The sequence below is a fragment of the Pecten maximus genome, chromosome 11 (assembly GCF_902652985.1).
Source record: "Pecten maximus chromosome 11, xPecMax1.1, whole genome shotgun sequence".
Taxonomy (NCBI): domain Eukaryota; kingdom Metazoa; phylum Mollusca; class Bivalvia; order Pectinida; family Pectinidae; genus Pecten; species Pecten maximus.
In genome coordinates this window covers 16782039-16801451 of record NC_047025.1, presented here as the reverse complement: position 1 = coordinate 16801451, position 19413 = coordinate 16782039, and the positions used below count along the sequence as shown (strand labels likewise).

General features: G+C 38.1%; 1 protein-coding gene across 5 annotated transcripts in view; it reads right to left on the bottom strand.

The window, feature by feature from the left end:
- LOC117337143 (calbindin-32-like) overlaps positions 1–19413 on the bottom strand; it is a 77399-nt gene that overhangs the window by 28322 nt on the left and 29664 nt on the right. For all 5 annotated transcript variants that reach the window (XM_033897971.1, XM_033897972.1, XM_033897974.1 and 2 more), the window contains exon 2: positions 15248–15333. In XM_033897971.1, coding sequence (XP_033753862.1) covers positions 15248–15333 — 86 coding nt within the window. The remainder of the gene's footprint in view (positions 1–15247; positions 15334–19413) is intronic.

Here is a 19413-nt window from a genome sequence, read left to right as displayed (position 1 = left end):
AAAGTGTAACTCAGGCGTCTGACAAATTTTTATCATCCATGCGTTTGGCAATAAATAGTGGAGGAATGCCGAAGTACCCGGAGAAAAGCCACCGGCCAACGGTCACTACCTGGAATCTGCCTCACCTAGGTTTCGAACTCGCAACCCAGAGGAGGAGGGTTAGTAATAAAGTGTCGGGACACCTTAACCATTCGGCCACTGCGGCCTCATCTATACAAATTTTATAAAATTTGTCAAATCTAGACGTCTGACAAACATTGTATAATATAGACATCTGACAAATATTGTATAATATAGACATCTGACAAACATAGTATGATATAGACATCTGACAAACATTGTATGATATAGACATCTGACAAACATTGTTTAATAAAGACCTCTGACAAACATTGTATAATATAGACATCTGACAAACATTGTATAATATAGACATCTGACAAACATTGTATAATAGACATCTGACAAATATTGTATAATAGAGACATCTGACAAACATTGTATAATATAGACATCTGACAAACATTGTATAATATAGACATCTGACAAACATTGTATAATATAGACATCTGACAAACATTGTATTATATAGACATCTGACAAACATTGTATAATATAGACATCTGACAAACATTGTATAATATAGACATCTGACAAACATTGTAAAATATAGTCCTCTGACAAACATTGTTAAATTTAAGCGTCTGACAAACATTGTATAATCAAGTAATTTTATATATGTTGTATAATCCAGGGGTCTTACAGATGTTGTACAATATAGGTGTCTGATATGGGTTGAAGGGAAAAAAATTTAAGTTGCAACGCCTGCCTATAGTCTAGTATCAGTTTATTACATTGGAACATTCTAGAACAAATTTAATTCGCAAAACAAGCCAACATGATATCTGCTGATATCAAATTATGTTCCGTCTCGCCAAATTGTATGGATACGAGTTCCTTTGTTTATCAACCAAATATATCATAATACTGGAAAATATCACGTACATGATATGATCTGAGATCAACGTCTATTTTTCTTTTACCAGTTTATGATCTACGTCGACAGAGTGAATTTATTCTTTAGCAAGATTAACTAGTAAAGGTGCAGCAGCTCAGTTTTACACCGTACTAATAGATAACAAACGTTCCTCGGTCATATCTTTTCAATTGCACGCCATTCAATCCTGCTGTCTTCAACGAAAATCAATACAAGAAAAGAAAGAAAAAAACACCCTTCACTGTGAGTGTAAGTAGCGCTTGAGATTACAAAGGATAAATACTTAAATACAAACAATGATTAATCCATAAAAAGAGGTAAATGAAATTCGAAAAGACATAATTGAATTATCTCAAGTTTATGAGTAATTGTTTACGACAAGTTGTCTCATTCACCAAGTTATAGCGACATTTCACGAACACAAACGACCTGTTTACGGCAGTGCAGCTCGCTCCTGATGGTATACTACTTCATGGTTTTTTCGCACTGTAACAAACGATAACGGGTCTTTGTTTGGGTCATATAGTGAAAATATGTGGCGTGTGTCTAAAATATAGATTTATTTGGTCAAAAGTATTACAGACGACCGACGGCAGGTCATGTTACTCTCCCATCATCCTTTATTATATTAACGAACGGCCCAGTTGCTCAAATAAAATGATCAGTTTGATGAAAAAAACCTAAAAAGAACAAACAAACAAAAAAATAAAACATAACTAAACAAAAATTATTTTCTTAAACACTATGAATTTTATGCTTAACATAATGTGTAGTAATTTATGTATATGTGACAGCATAATGATCTCAGAACCCATCATTTCATTTCCAAGGGAATGAGTGATTATTTTTGCTGACCTTGTTAATCCTCCCATGTATCTTACAATGATGTGACGTGTTTGTCTTGTTTTTGCCTACACGCGCTGTTTGCCACACCCCAGGTTGAAAAGGTATGAAAAGTGCGATTAGTATTGTTTAACGTCTTATCCACAGCTTTGATCAGGACGGCCTCCTGTATATATACCGGATTTATACGCGTAGCGAGTATTCGTATTTCTGGAGACTGTGGTATTTTTTGTGCTTGTCTCCTGATAGCGGGGAACTGATTCCGACTTTATAGTGTTACCTCACTGAAACTTACTTCCGAAGACACCAAGCAACACGCTCCATCCGGTTAGAATGAAGAGAAAAGATATGGTCCCAAATTTAGTCGCCTACCATACAGCAGCTTCGTTCTTATAGGAGTCGTCAGTGATACTAGGGGCATCGTACAACACTTTTGGCCTAATATGACTCATTAGTGATGTTCGGGACACTTACAGCATTGTCCTCCTTATAGGACTCGTCAGTGATGACATATACCACAAGCATACCCATCAAAAAGGAAGGTAAGAAAAATCAATGTTGGCATACAAACAAATGTTAAAATGTGGTATTGAGGTGTATAAATCACAATTTTTAAATATTTTTGGAAATGTGACTTTGAAATAATAAAACAAATTACAGCATATGATTGTACAAAAGACACAATGAGAGATATATACAGTAAAACCAATTAGACTGCATCAAACAGCTGTTCTAGGATTCATCAGTTATAAACAACAAGAACAAGGGGACTGTTTCACCTTCTCCTCCCACTCAAGTTACACTAAAGAAAACCATCGCAAACCAAGCAAATCAATCCAAGCATAGGACGTCTTCAAGTTACTATTCGTAATTCTTGTTTTTTTGTTGTGTGCCGATGCTGTGGTACATTACGTTTTTGTAATTTGGCGTTGTCTTATAAATTTTGTCCCTTATATATGAACTCGAGTATTGACGTTGAACTAACTTCTGCTTGAGATTAAAAGATGTGGTATGTTTTCAACCCTTGTTTATGTCAGGTTGGATTTTCATAACATTATGCTAAATTGCACCAATCTGAAATGATACTTTGCCTCCCTTGTGTTCTTGGTGAATAATGAAAAGATCAGGATGATGTTGAACCGGAGAAAAAGACCAAGATGATGTTGAATCGGGGAAAAATAAAATAAAATAATATAAAAAGCCAACAAATAAATAAAACCGCTGGGTGACATGAAATTTATGTATTGACCTCTGAACCAATGGGGATATTTTGAACTAATTTTGTTTGAGAGATGGGGATGTGGAAAACGCTTGAAAAAAGAATGATTATTTGAATTGTTTTGGAGGCGATGGATTGTTGATTGAAAGCTAATTTGCCCCGTAAAGAAAATTGAGAGAAATGTTTCTGACAGTGTTTGCGTGTCAAAAGAGAAAACGGACCTGTTTTGCATATCTGAAGGAATTGATCGATTCTGTAATTTTTTTATTTCCTTTTATTCGCTTGAGGTTTAAGCTGACTTAACTGTAATGCAGCTTGACAGGGTTCCTTCGAAAAATAAGAGCAAACACGCTTGTCCGATAAACCATCACTTCATACTTTGCTTGTTTTTTTTATTATGTTGTAATTCTCTATTATGATATATATTTGTCTTCGCCTATCAAACTTTTATACAACATTACTACCTGTGAAGTTGGATATAAGAAATAGGTTCTTAGTAATATTAGCATTAATTTCACTGCACTTTCTGTCGTATGTATATTTATTCAATGTATTATTCAGTGTTGTACTGTACTTGTGACGTTTTAGTTTTTTTCATGGTAGTATGGACGTATACGAAACTAGTTACGTGTGGTGTTCATACTGTAGTATGGACGTATCTTACTGTAGTATGGACGTATAAGTAACTAGTTACGTGGTGTTCTTACTGTAGTATGGACGTATACGAAACTAGTTACGTGTGGTGTTCTTACTGTAGTATGGACGTATCTTACTGTAGTATGGACGTATAAGTAACTAGTTACGTGGTGTTCTTACTGTAGTATGGACGTATAAGTAACTAGTTATGTGTGGTGTTCTTACTGTAGTATGGACGTTTAAGTAACTAGTTACGTGTGGTGTTCTTACTGTAGTATGGACGTATAAGTAACTAGTTACGTGTGGTGTTCTTACTGTAGTATGGACGTATAAGTAACTAGTTACGTGTGGTGTTCTTACTGTAGTATGGACGTATAAGTAACTAGTTACGTGTGGTGTTCTTACTGTAGTATGGACGTTTAAGTAACTAGTTACGTGTGGTGTTCTCACTGTAGTATGGATGTATAAGTAACTAGTTACGTGTGGTGTTCTTACTGTAGTATGGACGTATAGGTAACTAGTTACGTGTGGTGTTCTTACTGTAGTATGGACGTATAGGTAACTAGTTACGTGTGGTGTTCTTACTGTAGTATGGACGTATAAGTAACTAGTTACGTGTGGTGTTCTTACTGTAGTATGGACGTATAGGTAACTAGTTACGTGTGGTGTTCTTACTGTAGTATGGACGTATAGGTAACTATTTACGTGTGGTGTTCTTACTGTAGTATGGACGTATAAGTAACTAGTTACGTGTGGTGTTCTTACTGTAGTATGGACGTATAAGTAACTAGTTACGTGTGGTGTTCTTATTGTAATATAGATGTATAAGTAACTAGTTACGTGTGGTGTTTTCACTGTAGTATGGACGTATAAGTAACTAGTTACGTGTGGTGTTCTTACTGTAGTATGGACGTATAAGTAACTAGTTACGTGTGGTGTTCTCACTGTAGGATGGACGTATAAGTTACTAGTTACGTGTGGTGTTCTTACTGTAGTATGGACGTATACGTAACTAGTTACGTGTGGTGTTCTCACTGTAGTATGGACGTATAAGTAACTAGTTAAGCATGATGTTCTTACTGTAGTATGGACGTATAGGTAACTAGTTACGTGTGGTGTTCTTACTGTAGTATGGACGTATAAGTAACTAGTTACGTGTGGTGTTTTTACTGTAGTATGGACGTATAAGTAACTAGTTACGTGTGGTGTTCTTACTGTAGTATGGACGTATAGGTAACTAGTTACGTGTGGTGTTCTTACTGTAGTATGGACGTATAAGTAACTAGTTACGTGTGGTGTTTTTACTGTAGTATGGACGTATGAGTAACTAGTTACGTGTGGTGTTCTTACTGTAGTATGGACGTATAAGTAACTAGTTACGTGTGGTGTTCTTACTGTAGTATGGACGTATAAGTAACTAGTTACGTGTGGTGTTCTTACTGTAGTATGGACGTATAAGTAACTAGTTACGTGTGGTGTTCTTACTGTAGTATGGACGTATAAGTAACTAGTTACGTGTGGTGTTCTTACTGTAGTATGGACGTATAAGTAACTAGTTACGTGTGGTGTTCTTACTGTAGTATGGACGTATAAGTAACTAGTTACGTGTGGTGTTCTTACTGTAGTATGGACGTATAAGTAACTAGTTACGTGTGGTGTTCTTACTGTAGTATGGACGTATAAGTAACTAGTTACGTGTGGTGTTCTTACTGTAGTATGGACGTATAAGTAACTAGTTACGTGTGGTGTTCTTACTGTAGTATGGACGTATAAGTAACTAGTTACGTGTGGTGTTCTTACTGTAGTATGGACGTATAAGTAACTAGTTACGTGTGGTGTTCTTACTGTAGTATGGACGTATAAGTAACTAGTTACGTGTGGTGTTCTTACTGTAGTATGGACGTATAAGTAACTAGTTACGTGTGGTGTTCTTACTGTAGTATGGACGTATAAGTAACTAGTTACGTGTGGTGTTCTTACTGTAGTATGGACGTATAAGTAACTAGTTACGTGTGGTGTTCTTACTGTAGTATGGACGTATAGGTAACTAGTTACGTGTGGTGTTCTTACTGTAGTATGGACGTATAAGTAACTAGTTACGTGTGGTGTTCTTACTGTAGTATGGACGTATAAGTAACTAGTTACGTGTGGTGTTCTTACTGTAGTATGGACGTATAAGTAACTAGTTACGTGTGGTGTTCTTACTGTAGTATGGACGTATAAGTAACTAGTTACGTGTGGTGTTCTTACTGTAGTATGGACGTATAAGTAACTAGTTACGTGTGGTGTTCTTACTGTAGTATGGACGTATAAGTAACTAGTTACGTGTGGTGTTCTTACTGTAGTATGGACGTATAAGTAACTAGTTACGTGTGGTGTTCTTACTGTAGTATGGACGTATAAGTAACTAGTTACGTGTGGTGTTCTTACTGTAGTATGGACGTATAAGTAACTAGTTACGTGTGGTGTTCTTACTGTAGTATGGACGTATAAGTAACTAGTTACGTGTGGTGTTCTTACTGTAGTATGGACGTATAAGTAACTAGTTACGTGTGGTGTTCTTACTGTAGTATGGACGTATAAGTAACTAGTTACGTGTGGTGTTCTTACTGTAGTATGGACGTATAAGTAACTAGTTACGTGTGGTGTTCTTACTGTAGTATGGACGTATAGGTAACTAGTTACGTGTGGTGTTCTTACTGTAGTATGGACGTATAAGTAACTAGTTACGTGTGGTGTTCTTACTGTAGTATGGACGTATAGTAACTAGTTACGTGTGGTGTTCTTACTGTAGTATGGACGTATAGGTAACTAGTTACGTGTGGTGTTCTTACTGTAGTATGGACGTATAAGTAACTAGTTACGTGTGGTGTTCTTACTGTAGTATGGACGTATAGTAACTAGTTACGTGTGGTGTTCTTACTGTAGTATGGACGTATAAGTAACTAGTTACGTGTGGTGTTCTTACTGTAGTATGGACGTATAAGTAACTAGTTACGTGTGGTGTTCTTACTGTAGTATGGACGTATAAGTAACTAGTTACGTGTGGTGTTCTTACTGTAGTATGGACGTATAAGTAACTAGTTACGTGTGGTGTTCTTACTGTAGTATGGACGTATAAGTAACTAGTTACGTGTGGTGTTCTTACTGTAGTATGGACGTATAAGTAACTAGTTACGTGTGGTGTTCTTACTGTAGTATGGACGTATACGTAACTAGTTACGTGTGGTGTTCTTACTGTAGTATGGACGTATAAGTAACTAGTTACGTAGTGGTGTTCTTACTGTAGTATGGACGTATAAGTAACTAGTTACGTGTGGTGTTCTTACTGTAGTATGGACGTATAAGTAACTAGTTACGTGTGGTGTTCTTACTGTAGTATGGACGTATACGTAACTAGTTACGTGTGGTGTTCATACTGTAGTATGGACTTATAAGTAACTAGTTACGTATGGTGTTCTTACTGTAGTATGGATGTATAAGTAACTAGTTACGTGTGGTGTTCTTACTGTAGTATGGATGTATAGGTAACTAGTTACGTGTGGTGTTCTTACTGTAGTATGGATATATAAGTAACTAGTTACGTGTGGTGTTCTCACTGTAGTAAAGACATATAAGTAACTAGTTACGTGTGGTGTTCTTACTGTAGTATGGACGTATAAGTAACTAGTTACGTGTGGTGTTCTTACTGTAGTATGGACGTATAAGTAACTAGTTACGTGTGGTGTTCTTACTGTAGTAAAGACATATAAGTAACTAGTTACGTGTGGTGTTCTTACTGTAGTAAGGACATATAAGTAACTAGTTACGTGTGGTGTTCTTACTGTAGTATGGACGTATAAGTAACTAGTTACGTGTGGTGTTCTTACTGTAGTATGGACGTATAAGTAACTAGTTACGTGTGGTGTTCTTACTGTAGTATGGACGTATAAGTAACTAGTTACGTGTGGTGTTCTTACTGTAGTATGGACGTATAAGTAACTAGTTACGTGTGGTGTTCTTACTGTAGTATGGACGTATAAGTAACTAGTTACGTGTGGTGTTCTTACTGTAGTATGGACGTATAAGTAACTAGTTACGTGTGGTGTTCTTACTGTAGTATGGACGTATAAGTAACTAGTTACGTGTGGTGTTCTTACTGTAGTATGGACGTATAAGTAACTAGTTACGTGTGGTGTTCTTACTGTAGTATGGACGTATAAGTAACTAGTTACGTGTGGTGTTCTTACTGTAGTATGGACGTATAAGTAACTAGTTACGTGTGGTGTTCTTACTGTAGTATGGACGTATAAGTAACTAGTTACGTGTGGTGTTCTTACTGTAGTATGGACGTATAAGTAACTAGTTACGTGTGGTGTTCTTACTGTAGTATGGACATATAAGTAACTAGTTACGTGTGGTGTTCTTACTGTAGTATGGACGTATAAGTAACTAGTTACGTGTGGTGTTCTTACTGTAGTATGGACGTATAAGTAACTAGTTACGTGTGGTGTTCTTACTGTAGTATGGACGTATAAGTAACTAGTTACGTGTGGTGTTCTTACTGTAGTATGGACGTATAAGTAACTAGTTACGTGTGGTGTTCTTACTGTAGTATGGACGTATAAGTAACTAGTTACGTGTGGTGTTCTTACTGTAGTATGGACGTATAAGTAACTAGTTACATGTGGTGTTCTTACTGTAGTATGGACGTATAAGTAACTAGTTACGTGTGGTGTTCTTACTGTAGTATGGACGTATAAGTAACTAGTTACGTGTGGTGTTCTTACTGTAGTATGGACGTATAAGTAACTAGTTAAGCATGGTGTTCTTACTGTAGTATGGAAGTATAAGTAACTAGTTACGTGTGGTGTTCTTACTGTAGTATGGACGTATAAGTAACTAGTTACGTGTGGTGTTCTTACTGTAGTATGGACGTATAAGTAACTAGTTACGTGTGGTGTTCTTACTGTAGTATGGACGTATACATAACTAGTTACGTGGTGTTCTTACTGTAGTATGGACGTATAAGTAACTAGTTACGTGTGGTGTTCTTACTGTAGTAAAGACATATAAGTAACTAGTTACGTGGTGTTCTTACTGTAGTATGGACGTATAAGTAACTAGTTACGTGTGGTGTTCTTACTGTAGTAAAGACATATAAGTAACTAGTTACGTGTGGTGTTCTTACTGTAGTATGGACATATAAGTAACTAGTTACATGTGGTGTTCTTACTGTAGTATGGACGTATAGGTAACTAGTTACGTGTGGTGTTCCTACTGTAGTATGGACGTATAAGTAACTAGTTACGTGTGGTGTTCTTACTGTAGTATGGACGTATAAGTAACTAGTTACGTGTGGTGTTCTTATTGTAGTATGGACGTATACGTAACTAGTTACTTGGTGTTCTTACTGTAGTATGGATGTATAAGTAACTAGTTACGTGTGGTGTTCTTATTGTAGTATGGACGTATACGTAACTAGTTACGTGGTGTTCATACTGTAGTATGGACGTATAAGTAACTAGTTACGTGTGGTGTTCTTACTGTAGTATGGACGTATACATAACTAGTTACGTGGTGTTCTTACTGTAGTATGGACGTATACGTAACTAGTTACGTGTGGTGTTCTTACTGTAGTATGGACGTATAGGTAACTAGTTACGTGTGGTGTTCTTACTGTAGTATGGACGTATAACTAACTAGTTACGTGTGGTGTTCTTACTGTAGTATGGACGTATAAGTAACTTGTTGCGTGTGGTGTTCTTACTGTAGTATGGACGTATAAGTAACTAGTTACGTGTGGTGTTCTTACTGTAGTATGGACGTATAAATAACTAGTTACGTGTGGTGTTCTTACTGTAGTATGGACGTATACGTAACTAGTTATGTGTGGTGTTCTTACTGTAGTATGGACGTATAAGTAACTAGTTACGTGTGGTGTTCTTACTGTAGTATGGACGTATACGTAACTAGTTACGTGTGGTGTTCTTACTGTAGTATGAACGTATAAGTAACTGGCAATTATTACCCTTCGACACTCGAGTATTCAAGAGTTGACTCTAATCTTTTCCCTTAAGGACAATCATCTTGAATGTTCCATTTGTGTGAAATCACCATGTTTTCTATAATGATATTGATTCCTCTCTTTCTATGTGTTGAGAGTCAGCTCGATATCTCATTCTAGACTGACTATAACCTTCAGAATAATCTATATATTTCACAGAGATGTTTTACTAATTTCGTGGGCTCTCACAAGCTGTTCTCTAGAACTAACTGTTTTGAGTTAGCATGGTAATCCTACTACGTTTACATGCATGTTATTTTAGTCATTTTACCATACTTGTAACAAAACGTTGAACACACTACTGGTGAATGATAACTTAAAAGTAACTGTTATTAAATTGGGACTTTATTTTCATACTAAACCTTGTATACTTTAACCAGATCAACATATGTAAAGTCATTAGCTCTAGCCAATGATTTACGGCGTTTGACGAAGGAGCAATTTCCGGACAGCGTTATTTTAGAATCCGGACCCCGGAAATTGCTTTACACCTCTCATGCTATATCCGTCCATATCAATCTACGAAAAGAGGTTCAGACAATGACGAAAACTTTCACTTGAACCATAAACCATAGCTCCTAAAAACACAGATTCTTCAGCAAGAGAACGTGATCGGAACCGCAAATCTGACAATCAATATCGATAAAATAAATATCGACCTACATGTTGACATGAAAAAGTCGGAAAGGAGAATAAGACCAGGCGTTACAAAAGGGAAACGTCTTCTGATGCGACATAAATAGATCCATATTGGTTATACTTTAAATGTACTTAGTCGAAACTGATGTGTTTATTGACAAATACATTTTTCGAATCGCCTATCTTGCTTAATTAAAGTTTGGAGACAAAAATCGCATCATTTTTTATAATGCATTTCATGTCAAGTTTAAACGTATCAGATGATACCATTTGTGCACAGTGGCATACAAGATCACCCAGTAGAAAATAATAAGTTTGTATTCAGAAATCCTAGACATTTCTTTAGTGCCGAAATTATCACTGAATCTGAACGTTATTGAAGGCTACGTAGCTAATACCCTTTCATTTCGATCAGTCACGTTTACTGTACATACCATCCTTAAAACACAAGTCGTTTACGCCTGAGACGTCACCAAGTAGACCAGAAATATTCATTTACGGGATTGTGTGACCGTTCAGTACCAGCGACCATGTTTATCATGACGCTCGCGATTCATCAACGTGTCAATATTCCTAGCACAGAAGAGTTCTACGTTCGCTGTTACTTTGGTCTCCTTTGTACCCTCTAATCTAACCGAATTGTCGTGGTCGGTTGATAAATGGCCGCGGACAGACAGTAATGAGGTTAGGCTACAGGACTTATGACTAAATAACGGCCCGGCAGGCTGTGGCGAGCCTTTCTTGGAGGTTTATGACTGCCATTTTAACATGTTAAGGTGATGGTGTCAACTTTAATTCCAACACTGAGCTTTAAAAACTCTCGAGGAATGATGAGAATGGTGTCTTGCAATGCTAAGTTAGCTTGAGAAGAAATGTTGAAGATTTTGTTTTAAACCATATCGCCATTGTGGTACAGAATCCATATTGTACACAAAATGTTGAGAACCTTACTACTGTCTAACCTTTATTGATTGAGTTTTGTTAATTAATACCGGTATTACATGTCACTTCGATTTATATTAAAAGCTCAATTCTTTTTGTACTATAAATGTGTGACTTATTAATCAGGATAACCTATCTTGTTGGATCCTGTCACCAGTGGGGATTTCTAGCATCTGTCTGGCTTAGACATCCTTCTAATACCAGGTACGTGCTGCATCAATACAGATTACTTGATCCCTCGAATCTGAGCTACGACTGACAGAAGTTTTCCTAGCACATATCATCAGTCGTAATTACCTATGTAACAACAAACCCGTGGTGTATAAATAAGGTTACTTATGGCCTCAGGTTCCAAGTTAACAAATGGCGGTGTTCCCTAGAACCTATCACCAATCGCTCGGGGATTTATGCCCTTGCAACAGCCTAAGATCATATATAAAACAGAATGGAACCATTCAAGAAACACTTTACAGTGTTATCTCTTTGAAATGTCATAATAATGACGTAACAGAATGACATTCCGACCAGGTATATTGCATTTTTAGCCTGCTAAGCTGACCTTACCACCACCTGTTATTTGCTAAATGTCAAACAGAGAGCAAACGGTATGGCCTTCAATCGACCTTGGCTTAACTTGATCAGAGAGGAAAACCACAACCTTGATCGCTCTGTGAATACTTGATATCAATACCACAACCTTGATCGCTCTGTGAATACTTGATATCAAAACCACAACCTTGATCAGTCTGTGAATACTTGATATCAAAACCACAACCTTGATCAGTCTGTGAATACTTGATATCAAAACCACAACCTTGATCAGTCTGTGAATACTTGATATCAAAACGGCAACCTTAATCAATCTGTGAATACTTGATATCAAAACGACAACCTTATTCGATCTGAGAATACTTGATATCAAAACCGCAACCTTAATCAATATGTGAATACTTGATATCAATACCACAACCTTGATCGATCTGTGAATTCTTGATATTAAAACCGCAACCTTGGTATATCAGTGAATGCTTGATATCAAGCCACAACCTTCATGCTTGATATCAAAACCAAAATCTTCATGCTTGATATCAAAACCACAACCTTGATTGATCTGAATGCATGATATCAAAACCACAACCTTGATTGATCTGAATGCATGATATCAAAAAGCAAGATAGCGTCAAGTAGGAAATTAAATTGGAAAAGTAGACAGAAATCAGCGAAAACAATTTAGCAAGTATGAAACACAGAATTATTTTCGTTATCACATTGTGCGCTATTATCGCGCAGCGGGATTGTTACAGGTATCGGTTTGATATGCTCGTCCCTGTAATGTACATATAATGGACCTTCTTCCATTGATTCTGAGTAGAATACGATTTTTAGCACCTACAGGTCCTGTCACCAAATATGTGTATGTTCGGCCGTCCAGTTAACACCAAACGTATGCTTTATGTAAAAAGGGTTGTCTAGTGTCTCAATTCCTAAGAACTGATGACAGACGTTTTGCTAGCATATCCCTGTTTTATCGCGCTTTATAGCACCAAACGTGTGGTGTATAAATAAGGATTGCCTATCGCCTCGACTCCTGGCAACAGGTGACATGTTCGACAGTCCCTGTCACGTTCTTCCCTCAACACCCGATGTGACGCGTCTTATCACTTGGCCTTTTCGAATGGTCTGTGGATAAAAAAAACTGCATCAGCAGAATGACTCATATTCAGAATTGCATGCGTTATACATTTTCCCAAGCAGGCGTAAGATGTTAAGTGTGGGCGTCGATGATGACAGAAGCATCGTAAATAATAAATGTCCTTCACATCTTTAACAGTACCGTTTGGATGTAAAAAGCATTATAGCCCAAATACCCATAGCTATCCACTGGAATGATGTCTGGCAAAGTGCGCAACTAACGTTTTCTTCGCGATGTAGCTACAAAAGTCTTCGCGAAAGTCGAATCAGAACGGGAATGAGGATTAGGAATCCTGCTAATTAGACTTTGAAAATAATTATCCCAGAAACAATAGTGTGACAATATATGTAGGTTTATTACCACCTCAGCTGTCAAGTGCGACTTCACTAGGATATTTAAATGACCTAGATTTGTATGGCGGGTCTGGTCTTATTATCGAGAGTCTCCATATAAATCTATATTTTTGTTCAGATCTTGTCTTCGTTAAACAAGAGACTTTCAGTATCAAATGAAGCGGTATTGAAACAGATTACGATTTACTTTAAAACGGTACGCTGTTTATTTTTGAATGGGCAATATAGGTAGTTCTTGTCATCTGATTCAGACTGTCCATTAAGTCTAAACAACAACATCAACAAGTGCTATAAGCTTGCATGCCTCGTGCTGACGTTGCTGTATTGATATCAAACGGACATCTGACAGTCTATACTGAATTAAACACTGATAGCTTGATCTTAGACGAATCCATTATAAAACCTCTTATTGGCGTTTTGAGTTGCCATACAGTATCATGATTGCGGTATTATATATTGATGTGCCTGTTCAACAGAACGACTCTCCTGGCACCTCAAGGCTTGGCCAGAAATGGCCACTTTACGCGATGTCGGAGTCATTGTAAAGCATGGTTCGCTTAAGCCACCGTTAACAAATTAATGTTACTTAATATTCTGATATTCTTAATAAAAAGGCACGAAAACGAGTTGTCTTAAAATATAACAAAAAGACACATTTTTAATATGGATTAGGTAATATAGTACAGTTGGTATAGTCTTTATTTACGCACAATTAACAAGGTAATACTGTTTAAGGACGACGGGGAATTGCAATATTATGCTGATTGTCTAAGATTGTTGAATCGTACAGGTAATGTTTTTCCTTTCATTTATTTTAGCGGACAAACATCTGGAACATACTAGTAATTTACATTGCCTAATATGGTACTTGACCTGGTACAGGGCCGATGATGAAGAGATCCGTGATAGGTAATGCTAAGCGGGATTGTTTCGGATCAATGTCAACATTTGAGAGGATGAATGGCGCCTAGAAGTCAAACTTAGGACATAACGGTATTGTCAAGGAGCGAGGGACAAGGTGGGATTTATACGTGTAATACAACATATACACAGTCCAGGACAAGGTGATTCGAAAATCTAAATTAGCGAATACTTTTTGCGATTCTTATCTGTAGGAAAGTTCGTATTAATATCGATTGATGCAGTTTTAACTCTCTTTGTGATGTGTTGGTTCCACACATTGGAGTACGCCTTTGTTTGGACGAGCCAGACTTGACGACGAAGGCATCGGTAGTCTACTGTTTGTACAAGACACACAAGTAAATACTATCTTTAAACACGCCAAATTTGTATAAAAGACAACTGCACAATACAACGTTTTGTCCTCCTTGGATAGTCAGTGATGATTTTGTTTTGTTTACTGGTGTTGTTTACACTGTTTAACGTCCTAATAACAGCTAATGTCAGTGTTTAACGTCCTAATAACAGCTAATGCCAGTGTTTAACGTCCTAATAACAGCTAATGCCAGTGTTTAACGTCCTAATAACAGCTAAAGCCAGTGTTTAACGTCCTAATAACAGCTAATGCCAGTGTTTAACGTCCTAATAACAGCTAATGCCAGTATTTAACGTCCTAATAACAGCTAATGCCAGTGTTTAACGTCCTAATAACAGCTAATGTCAGTGTTTAACGTCCTAATAACAGCTAATGCCAGTGTTTAACGTCCTAATAACAGCTAATGCCAGTGTTTAACGTCCTAATAACAGCTAATGCCAGTGTTTAACGTCCTAATAACAGCTAATGCCAGTGTTTAACGTCCTATTAACAGCTAATGCCAGCAAGGTTACCCTTGTGTGCGAGATGCATGTGTGTAGTGTAGTGTTACTGTATTTGTATTATTGGAGACAGAAAATTGATTAAGATTTGTAAATAGCTTACCTCGATGCCGACATCTTCTTTATTTATACTAGTCACTAGCTCCTTCAGGAAGCTATCCAGCTCTTTTCCCTCTATATAGCCATCACCTGCAAGATAACAGAGTATATATAATAACACAATTGAATTTATCTTTGTCACCAAAATATAGTTTGGTTTGGTTTTGTTTTGTTTAACGTCCTATCAACAGCTATGGTTATATAACGTACGTGTGTTGTGAGTGCGCGTGTTTGTGTGTTTTAGGAGGCTGCGGTTTGTTGGTGTTTGTTTCCCTGCGATAGAGCGGAACTGGTGCCGACTTTATTACACTACCTGATCACTGAAGCATACTGCCGAATATACCTACCAGGGCACCTCACCACCTCACCGGCCACATTATACTGACAACAGGCACCAAACGATACTTGATCCGTGCAAAGGATGGAAACACGAACAATTCTTGAATTAACTTTGTCGTTTGAAATATCATACACTACCCCCGTCCACAGCATCTAAAAATTAATCTCATAGGTGACTATGAATTTTTTTTTATCCTGGAAGCAATCAAATATAACTTGACTTTGCCAATTTAAGACCTATTGCTGTTTACGTGCATGCCATTTATCTAGAATCCAACAACCACATCGTCAACAAGGTCAAGTATGTACATATCATCGTTGAACCAAATTAGCCATAACTTAACTAGATATATCCATAATTCCTTAATCATACTTGCCACTCACCCTAAGACCGAAGTCCCTAGGGTCAGGGACATCGTTACTGAATCAACAGAGTGTTGACCCGAGAGAAAATAAGATAATAAGAAAATATTAATTATCTTTACGTCTTTGTCACGAATGTATTGTTCATTGAGAGTCAAGAATGTGTACACTCCAACTATAGGTTGTACCTCCTGTAATTAATTGGTAAGAATTCATGGTGGCATATTGGTCTTATGTCAACTTCATTACATTCATGATAATTTGATATTTAAGATTAAATTATAGTTTATATACAACGAATTTGCTTCATGCCTTATAAATTACTTATTACCCTATAGTTTTTATTGTGTGTATACATGTTTTGTTTTTGCCATGTGTATGTGTATCGGTACATGTTGATATGTAAATGAGATAAGAAGGATGTGGTTGATTGACCAATCAGCGTCCACTTTGGGGGTCACCCTGTTGGGGATTTTGCACCCCCCAGTATAGTTTTCTGTGCCTTGCAGCAAGGAAGTGTTCTGCGTTCTTATCTCGGCTTTTCAAGCTCTTCTTCTCTTCATACGTCGTTATTTTCCCAAAATAATCGCTATAACTAACACTATTCTTCGGTGAACTTTTTTGGATGGTTACGTCGTTGTGGTGATCGTGAAAGTGTGCCAAACTTAAGAAACTTTCCAATCTTCACGAGTCTGGAGCTACGCCATTTTGGATTTAACTTTCTCAGAAGAACAGTTCGTAACTGCCTCCCCACAACTGTAAGTGACGTGTTTTATTAAGCTAGAGACTCCCACGTTGTTCGTGTTCTGTGCGGTGTTTTGTAAACACTGGATTAGTACGTAAACTTTGACCTCTCGGCCTCGTGAACTCTCACAGTCTCCGTGTCACCATTATGGGTCCGAAGCGTAGGAATGCGAGGCCTTTGCCTTACGATCCAGAGCTTTACGAAAACTGGACGATCGCTAGGTTACAGGAGGAATTACGATCCAAAAACATCGCTTTTAAAGCGGGTTCAAAACGTATGACATTGGTAAAAAAGTTACGGGAAGCGACACGCTCGGAAACGAGGACTACAAACCCCTCCGCTCCCCCCAGTAGAGGTGCGGTATACCACAATCCACCGCGGCAAGATGGCGTCACGGAAGTAGCTGTATCTACCGGTGATTCTACAACTAACTTAGATCGCCTGGTTAACATCGTTACAAGTCTCTCGGAAAGCGTCGCAACGCTACAAGACTCTTATATTCGACTGGAGAACAGGTTGGGAAATACAGAGAATGAAGCACGAGACAGGCGACAAGTTGCAGCCGCAGCTGGCAGCTCTAGTCAGACAGCTGTCGACTCTCTGAGGCTACCGGTGCCTACTTCACCAGCTGATTTTACTTTGGACACAGCTTACAAAAGATTTGAGGAATCGGCCACTTCTCAAGGTGAGATCAGTGAAAGAACTAGATTCGGCTATGTGTCTCAATCGCTGCCCTTAGTAGAAACTATTTCCCCTGCTTTACGTCACCAGATAATTACCGGTAGGGATGTGAATTTGGCAGCGCTTTTAATTCCGTACTTCGTTGGCAGTAGCGACCCAAACGGCCACTCTAATGATAAACCCGATGTTAGACTGTCCAGGAATTTAACTTTGAATGAATTCATCTTAGCTTTCGGGGTGTACAAACAGGTCATGTGTTCTGTCTACCCGTCTAGACGTGTGGAGTTGGATCTCTACGAAAGAGACCTAGTTGACATGGGCACCAGATACACGGTCGGATTCTATGACTATCATAGGCAGTTCTCTGCTAGGGCAGCTGCTCAATTAAGATACAACAACAAGCCTGTAGACTGGTCAATTCGGGACAATGTTCTTTTTTGTAACATTTTCACAAATCAACGCCCACTTACATGTGATTTGTGTGGTAGCCCTCTGCATGCTACAAGCTTCTGCCCCAATTCCGCGTATGAACATAAGCGCCCAGGACCTCATAATGAAGGGCCCAAGCAAGCTAAACATGCATCACACAGGAACAGCTATTCCTCTGCAGTAGACGGTCACGGTCGCCCGCGAGTATATCACGAAGGTCGCGAGCTATGTAACAATTTTAATGGCCAATTTGGGTGTAATATGCCCTCGTGCAGCTACTCTCATGTGTGCTTAGTATGTAAGGGGAGCCACTCAAAGTTCGCGTGCCCTTTAGATGTAACCCGGTCTCAAAACAAGAAGAAATGAAGATTTTAGACTCCCTGCAGGCGACTACACCCATTAATATCAATGCTTTAAAATCAGCTTTGGACGGCCATCCAGATTTGGAGTTTGTGACTTTTCTTGTAGAAGGTTTGTCCCAAGGTTTTGATACAGGGTTTCAGTCTTTACCGTGCTTTTCCTATGAATGCCATAATCTGAAATCAGCCCTAGCTGATCCGGAAAGTGTTGCAGACCTAGTTACAAAGGAACTAGACAGAGGATACTTGCTGGGCCCATTTGATTTTATACCATTTGATAAGTTTCGAATCAACCCCATCGGCCTCGCAGAACATAAGTACTCTAAAAAGAAACGGCTTATAGTGGATATGTCAGCACCCCATCAAGACGAGGAAAATCCCAGTCTCAACAGTCTTATCGATAAGATTACATGTTCTTTAAAATACACTACTATCGATGATGCCATTTCACTCATAAAGGAATTAGGTCTCAATGCCTGGCTTATGAAAACGGACATCACGGATGCGTTTAAGTTGTTACCAATAAAACCAGAGTTGTGGCCTTATCATGGTATTAAGTGGGACAGGAAATACTATTTTTTCAAGCGTTTAGTTTTCGGTAGTCGTTCCAGCCCCAAACTGTTTGATACTCTCTCTCGGGCGGTTTGTTGGATAGCGCGCAACAAATATAGGATACAACACATCATGCATCTTTTAGATGATTTCCTTGTCATTGAACCAGTGCATGTGGACGCGTCAAGAACTATGAAAAACTTTCTGGATGTGTTTAGAGACCTAAATATACCTATTGGAGCACACAAGACTGTCGGACCGGTTAATGTTTTAGAATATTTAGGTGTGTTCTTGGACTCTAAGTGTATGGAATCCAGGCTACCAGCTGATAAAGTTGCCCGTATTTCTAGTGTTTTAGAGTCGTTTGCTTGCAGGAAGTCTTGCACTAAGCGTGAGCTACTTAGTTTATTAGGTCACATGAATTTTGCCACCAGGTGTGTGAAGCCTGGGAGGTCCTTCGTGTCCCATCTTATATCTCTCTCAACGACTGTGCGCGAGCTTCATTACCATGTAAAACTCACCGAGGAATGTCGTTCCGACCTTAGTATGTGGGCTCATTTTCTAAGAAATTGGAATGGTGTTTCCTTTTTCCTAGACGATCATATAACCTCTTCCGCAGATCTCCACTTGTTTACTGACGCTACAAATCAAGCTTTTGGTGGAATTTATAGAAATCAATGGTTTAAGGGAGTGTTTCCAGAG